The 7,890-nt window shown below is 41.4% G+C and overlaps 1 protein-coding gene across 5 annotated transcripts in view; it reads left to right on the forward strand.

Moving 5' to 3' along the window:
- The window catches only part of sipa1 (signal-induced proliferation-associated 1), a 48,225-nt gene that overhangs the window by 23,059 nt on the left and 17,276 nt on the right, over positions 1 to 7,890 (forward strand). For all 5 annotated transcript variants that reach the window (XM_007563213.2, XM_007563212.2, XM_007563218.2 and 2 more), the window contains 5 exons: positions 163 to 1,743; positions 4,476 to 4,600; positions 4,680 to 4,868; positions 6,083 to 6,257; positions 6,546 to 6,649. In XM_007563213.2, coding sequence (XP_007563275.1) covers positions 630 to 1,743; positions 4,476 to 4,600; positions 4,680 to 4,868; positions 6,083 to 6,257; positions 6,546 to 6,649 — 1,707 coding nt within the window. In that variant the 5' untranslated portion in view covers positions 163 to 629. The remainder of the gene's footprint in view (positions 1 to 162; positions 1,744 to 4,475; positions 4,601 to 4,679; positions 4,869 to 6,082; positions 6,258 to 6,545; positions 6,650 to 7,890) is intronic.

Here is a 7,890-nt window from a genome sequence, read left to right on the forward strand (position 1 = left end):
GCAATAAGACACGTTGAAGTTTGTGGTTGCAACGTAAGGTGAAAAAGTTTCAGGGGTGAAAACACTTTTGCAAATCCAGTGGTAAATGTTTTGCTCTTGCATCTTAATAATAAAGAGTCTGAAGCTAAAACAGTATTTTTTTTTCTATATTTTTCCACGCAGCTGGTCTGTGGATGACGGCTGCAGGTGCTGGGCAGTGCACACCAGGGGATGCCATGTTTGACCGCTTGACGAAGGCAGCACCTCTCCGACACAGAGGGCATAGAGACAGGCTCCAGTGATGATCCTCGCATGTTTAACTCAAACTAAACGCACATCTGCACACGTGGATGGACCCGTCCAGCGACCAACAGCGCGGTTTCCCTTCCGACTTCTTCATTCCCACTCAAGAACTCATTGACGAAGAGCGGTGTCCCACAGAGGCCCCTATGAGAGCCCAGAGGTCGAGAGAGTTCGTCCATCTTAAGTGGTGCGAATGAGAAAATAATAGTTGCTTTCACTTAGCTGGATTTTCCATTTTCATACTCAGCATCCCATTTTCACACCAGCATCTCAGACACCTGGATGAAGAGTTAAGCAGGAAGCTCCAGGGAGAAGATTGTCAGATTAAGTTTGATTCCTCAGGCACCATGCAGTCAGACGACCTCTTCATTCGCAAGTTCCGCCGCCAGAACATGCGCCCGCCCCTCGCCACCGTCAATTTTGACCCCAAACGGGAAGCGGGAGTGGTGGAGTGGCCTCCCAGGAGGCCCGGCGACGGCGCCGATGCAGACTGCAGCCTCACTCCGAGCCGCGTGGGGTTGAATCTGCGGTCGGTAGGGCGGGGCCACATCATGCAAAGAAGTAACAGTGATGTAACCCTGGGAGACTTGGACTCCTCCGGGAAAACGTCAGGGAAAGTAATCCGAGCAGCTGGTGAGAAAACGGGCACGGGGCCTCAGGGAGACTCAGGTGTGCATCTGCACAGGGAGTACGGCAGCCTGTCGTCGCTGGAGAGACAAACTCAAGGCCAGGAGCCGAGCGGGGAGAACCACGGCCCCCTGAGTCCAAACGCTCTCCGCTTTAAAGACCCTTTCCTGCTTTTAGGCCTGGAGGGCAACCTTCCAGAGCCGGATGGGTTCTTCCGAGATCTGTCCAGGTCTGTCGGAGACTCCCCGAAACCCGCTAAACCACCCAAGCCTGAAGGTCTTAGTAAAAAGTCCAAACTTACGCCCCCTCAGATCCCTCAGCCCGGCCCGTACGACCACCTGGGAGGCGGCGCGTGGGTGAGGAACTTTGCCCACTACGATGTTCAGAGCATCCTGTTCGACCTCACAGAGGTCGCCACAAACAGGGACAGCATCGGTCGCAAGAAGAATATCACCTCAGGGGCGTCGGCTGCCTCCCAGCTCCGCCCCCTGGCCCAGACCACTCCTGCCTCACCAGCACAGGGAGGCGGGGGCAGTGGAGGGAACGCCGACGACCAGGAGCAGTCACTGCTGGACGAAGGCGACGGCAACGATAACGAGCTGCTGCTCAGCTGTCCGCACTTCCGTAACGAGACGGGAGGCGAGGAGCAGGTGGGCCTGGGGCGGTCGGCTTGCAGAACGGAGCTCTGCTCGACCCTGCGGACCCCCAACGATGCCGTGTCTGTGCTGGAGGAGCCCAGGGAGAGCAACATCCAGCTGCAGGGGAAGAGCAACTACTTCATAGAGCACGCAGACCTGGGAGCGCATTACTACCGCAAATATTTCTACCTGAAGGGTGAGTGAGACGTTGCACAGTGGTGGGAGGGAGCTTTACGTTTTCTGGTTTGAGTCAGGATTCAGAGTCAGTAAAAGCAGAACAACATGCAGAAGTCTGCAAAAAATTATAGTTTTTTAGAAAAAATCTGGAAAATATAGTGAAAAAAAAACTACTTTTAATTTCATTAATTATTCTGTCATCAAAAAATGCATCCTAAAACAACACATTTCATGTCCTATTCAAACATTTACTCAATTAAATTAACTTTTAGAAATATTTTTACCGCATTGTACTTTTTACTTTTACTTGAGTAATTTTAGTATGAAGTATCTCTACTTTTGCTTGCGTAAAATTTCTGGATTCTCTACCCACTAAATGAAAAACAAACATGTTTTAACCAAAAATTCACCAGAATAAGACACCTGCAGTTTTACTAAGAAAAACTTATTTGGAAAAAATTTATTTTGCCTGATTATTTTTTTGTTGCTTAGATGAATTATTGTCATTTTCGTCCTTAACATACCAACATTTCCATTTAACTCTATACTTTAATATGTCCAATGATGTAATTTGATCAGTCACTCAGTACTTAAGTCAACTTTTTACCAAATACTTTTTTATTCTTGAGTCATTTCTTGGATGGCTATTTTTTTTTTTTACTTTTACTTGGGTAAAAATATGTTGAAGTAGTTAAACTGTGACTTTAGTAAGTTTTTTAGGTACTCTCCTCTGGCCCTTTTATCATAAGTATAACTACTCCTATAAACAGCATATACATCCAAACACCTCAAGGTTGCTGTTAAGTGCAGTGGAGGATGTGCATCTCTTTCCAAGGCCCAGGGAACCTTGTTGGAGTTCCTGTCATCATGGAGTCCTAAAGCTACGGGGAAACTTTTAAATAAAAACCTTGCCAGAAAATCAAAGATTCAGCATGAGAATCCAAATTATTGCCAAATCAACACAGCAATGGGTTGAGGTGAACAAATAAAATGTTACCGGAGGATCTTTTGAGATCGTTCAGAGAAACTGTCAAATATCTCTCTTCTTCTTCTCCACCTATGTGAAAATGTACAAAAAAACCCCACAAGTCTTATCCTGCAAAGTGATGATGGCAGCAGTACCATACTCACAGGACAACCTGTGGTTGAGTTAATAATGATTATTTCATAATATGGGATTTTTCCTATTTTTGGTGGGAGATTAAGTGACTGCAATATTTTTACAAAACATACCAGCTATACTTTATGCAGTATCATTGTATTAGTGGTACCAATAATGGCTTTGCTGTGCAAATTTTAGTATCACTAGTCAAAATGAGGAACAGATGAAAGAGGTGGAGTTAGCACAAAATAATTAACTTGATGTCAAATTATCTTCATTCAACCAAGAAGTTTATTTCTGAATGAAAATGAAGTATCCATGTCTCAAAAGATTAAAAATCAGTGCTCACAGAGTGTCAGGAGCAAAGAAATTTTTAACATCTTTTTTAATTTATATACAGCAGTTTTGTTCAACTCTCTTGAGATTGGACGGCCTATTAACCATCACCCTAATGTTTGGCTTCCTCCGCTGCTTCTCTGCCGGGTCACTCCAAAATGTTAATATTACTTCCAGTCAGAATAAACTATTAGACATTTAAGGTGATTACATTTTGTTTCAGGTTTAGCCATTCAGCCTGTTTGAGTGATTGTGTGATCGATTCATTTGACATTTTTCTGTAGGATATTTTTTATTTAACAACAAACCTTTTGGTGTTTCATAAGAATCCTTATTAAGTCCACGTGCCTAAACGTATTAGTCTGTCCATAAAGTTGGTTCCTCTATTTTTCACCACAACTTTAAACCTAAATCTGGTAGGGGTATGAATAATTTTGCACTTAGCAGCATCAGGATATTTCTGGGATAAACACAACAGTACACTCATCTTAATGAATAATTCTTGTTTCTTCCTTAGAGAGCCTCATAAATAAAGTACTTTGATATCATCCATGTTCATTCATGATGCACATACTCTCCCTCAGGTCTTGCTAAAATTAGCCTGTGTGTTTAAATATTTAGTTTATATTCAAGACAATATGAGCAGAAGTGTCTTTGGATGATATGAGGAAGTACTGAATGAGAATGAGTGAAAACTAAAAAGTTTTACCCCTTTTTCCATTTAACAAAGTCTTGTGTGTTAAGTGCTTTTTTACTGCCTGCAGTTTTGAATGTATGTTTTTTAATTGAGTTGTAAGTTTCAAGTCTACGCCTGGATATTTTTGCTTATTCAAATTGTATGAAGTTCATTAAATGTCCTGTGAGTAAATATATATTGCCATTTTATTCATAACAACTGGAACTTTCAATATTTATCAAGTTATTTTTCGCAGTTTACTGTATCACGGCAGAGCGCCCCTCTTGATTAATTTCACACTGCAATGGCGGGAGTGAAATTACCGTAATAACCTGATATTGGCAGGAAAGCGCAACGTCTCTCCTTTCAGAAACCGTTGGAATTTTTCAGATAGCGCAACGTGTGGCGGAATTACGGTACTGCAAATTTGGCTGTGTTGTCGCCGTCACGTTCGATCTGGAAGGGTTAAGCTACAACGTTCTTACCATATTTCCATATTTAACTTTTTTTTTTTTTGCTAATTTATGCTGATATGAGCTTAATTTTCAGTTATTAATATTGTCCTCGGTCATCATTCCAACTCGTATTTGTTGTCCATAATAAAAGTGATATTTAAATTTCTCTGATTTTCTTCCAGAACACCAGAACTTCTTTGGGATTGACGACCGCCTTGGCCCCGTGGCCATCAGCTTCCGCCGGGATGAGAAAGAGGGCTCCAGCGGAGCTCAGTACAATTACAGGATCATTTTCCGCACCACAGAGGTAAAAAACTTTCCCTTTTTCCCACCTCTCTCTTCTGGTTAAGGGGTTGTAAAAGTAACTTGCTGGATCCGCTGCTCAGATGAAGACGCTTCGAGGCTCCATCCTGGAGGAGTCTGTGCCGTCGGCCGCCCGTCACACAACCCCGAGGGGCCTGTCCCCCAAGCGGCTGCTGGAGTTCATCATGCCTGAGCTCAACCTGCACTGCCTCCGCCTGGCTTCCAACTCCCCGAAGGTCCGGGACACGCTGCTCAAGCTGGACGAACAAGGGGTGAGTGACGTCACATCCGGGATACCAGACCCTGCAGCGGAGCTTTAAAAGTTAGCATCGAATATCAAAACCAGGGCCATTTGTGGAGCTGGACCGTTTTTGTGCTGCAAAAATGATAAAAATTTGTGGTTGATGCAGATGGAGACCTTTCCTCCCCCCCCCAATAAAAACAAAAATATGATCGACAAATTAAAATCTTCCCACAAAATGTCAGATACAACACAATAAGTATTCATATTTTAAGAAATTCACAGTGTATGTTGTCATTCTAAGTTATCAAAACCATTTGCTGTGAATATTTGTGGGTTTCACAGTGGAAAAAAGTAACATTTTCCAACTCAGGTTTTATGTGACTCAAGGTCTAATATGCAGTCACAGACTATCCAAAAGAAAAAAAAATAAGTGTAAATTGACAAAGTTCAGGTTGTGCTTGTCAAAAACGACCACATATACCTTGAAGCCTAAAGGATTTAATAAAAATGCTTTCAGATTTCCCTTTAATTTTATGGTAAATAGGGTCATTAAATACTAAAGCAGACTTTGTAGCATCCAAATCTGCTTTTAACTATTAAAACTTGGCTGAATACAATAAATGTTTTCAAAAAACGAGTAACCTAAATTATTTTTTTATCACTGAGAATAGATTAAATCTTTTTCAGTTTTCTTCAATCGAGCCCAAAATAAATTTGTAATGTAGCTGCCTTGTTTATTTTATTTTTTTTAAAATAAGGCAGAAAATATCTATTTTATTTGCTTAGTTAAAAATATTTTATGTTTACTGTTGAGCGGGTAAAAAGTTAAATGAATTTAATTTTGAATTTTATTTCTTTTTTTTTTCACACTCTTGTTGAGGATTTTTGCCCATGGATGTTATAAAAAAGTTTGGACACCCCTGGTCTAAACCTTGTCATGTCTCAGTCTACATTCAAGGTCATAAGTTTACATACACCTCTTGTGTGAATCTCATTTGTTTAAATTATGAAATGCAAAACAAATTAGATGCTGAAATTTGGTGCCAAATGTTATATGGACTTTATTTTGATCACCACAGGGTTAAAACTTACATTTTTAAAGCTCAGATATATGTACATTTCATCAATAAGCTTCTAGCATTATTTTGCCCGGATATAAAAGTTCCAGACCGAGGTTTAACATATCGCAGAAGCAAATACGAATCCATGTTGAAATGTTTGCACCGCTCTCTTTTTGTGCAGCTGAACTTTCAGAGGAAGGTCGGTGTGATGTACTGCCGCGCCGGACAGAGCTCCGAGGAGGACATGTACAACAACGAGAGCTCCGGCCCGGCGTTCGAGGAGTTCCTTGATCTGCTCGGAGAGCGGGTGCGGCTGAAGGGCTGGGAGAAATACCGAGCTCAGCTGGATAACAAGAGTGAGCTGCTTCCCCCCCCCCCCCCCCAACTCCATCTATTAGCTGCATCTCACTTTGTCGCAGTGCTGGTATCCGAAGGGCATCAGTGTCCCACTGAAAGCCTGAGATAACTCCTATCTCGCCACATGTAATCTGAGTAATGACTGAGAAACGGCGCAATCGCTGCTGATTATCTCCGAGCTTTCATCCCTTCAGATTTCAGCCGGGCCGTGACAGTTTGTGCTTTCAGCTTGGAGATGGTGACTGATTCCTCTCCGCGTCTGTTTCTCTGTTTCTGTGCAAACGCAGCCGACTCCACCGGAACGCATTCCCTCTACACGCGCTACCAGGACTACGAGATCATGTTTCATGTGTCGACCATGCTGCCCTACACGGCCAACAACACGCAGCAGGTGAGATGAGGATCCGAGAGTTAATGTGCTTCTTCATGACATATATATGATTTAATTTAGATGGGTTTAATTCACGTGTGTGTTTCTGATCATTTTGAGGATTTTGTCTCACTGTGAATGAAAACCTGAAATTCAGTTGTTGAGAAAATTAGGATAATAATAGGCAAAGGGATTATATCACATAATCATAATCATGAAGCAGCAGGTAGTCAACAACATCCTTCACAGCGAGTGAAAACCACGGAAGTGGAAAGTTAAGTGAAAGGGGAAAAAAAGTGCGGTTGGAAAACATCTAGAGATACTTTCAGTCGTCCGACATCTCTATTAAAAAGCTTTTGTTTTAAATTGATCTTGAGTTATATTCAGATATCATGTAGAAGCTAAAGTTTGGATTTTCATAAGCCAAAATAGTCAAAGTTTGTTGAAATAAATGTTTGAATCTATCCACCTGTGTGTAGTAAATCTACATGAGTTTTCACTTTGAGATAAACTTTCCAATCATGTTGTAATTTATGGAGATGCACACGTGTATTTTTCTTCCTCCTTTCCATGTTGCAGCATCGTTTTTTCCTGCCAGTCTTTCATGTTTCACAGAACTACTCTCACATGCTTCTCCTTTTTGTGTTTGAAACATTGCATTAGTATCTGTGCAGCCTTCATTAAACTTCTCTGTTCAGACTGTCTTGCTTTCAGAAAAATCCTCTGTTCACTGAAACAAACATGACAAACCCCCCCAGTCGTCACTCCCACCTTCATCGGTTTCAGCGGTCCTTCCTTCCTGTTCAGATCTGAGTGCAGCCTGTGGTTTAAACCTGCCATTTACAAAGGAACTGGAAATGTCATCTTCATACAGACTGAGGGCTTGTATTCAAAATCATTAAAAAAAAATAAATAAATAAAAAACACACATATTGATCAGATCCCCCGTTTTTAGCAAGTAAGCCTAATCTAGAAATAAACTGAAGTTTTCTTTTAAGTTTCTTAATGTTCAAAGCATAAACTCTTATTTTATTATGTCTTTTTGATAAGATAACTTTTAATTTAATCAATCATTAAAACAGACGTACAAAAGTATTAACGTCTTGTGCCAACTGTGTGTGAATTATGAGGTCTAAGTACAAAATTAGTACAAATTCACTTCCTCAGCTGAAAGAATAACCCGTAAACTGGATTAAGGCTGTCTGAATAATATTACAAATAGGGAAACAAAAAGAGAGTCAGAGAGAGAGAGAAAGAGAAAA

The sequence above is a fragment of the Poecilia formosa genome, unplaced genomic scaffold (assembly GCF_000485575.1).
Source record: "Poecilia formosa unplaced genomic scaffold, Poecilia_formosa-5.1.2 Scaffold145, whole genome shotgun sequence".
NCBI lineage: Eukaryota > Metazoa > Chordata > Actinopteri > Cyprinodontiformes > Poeciliidae > Poecilia > Poecilia formosa.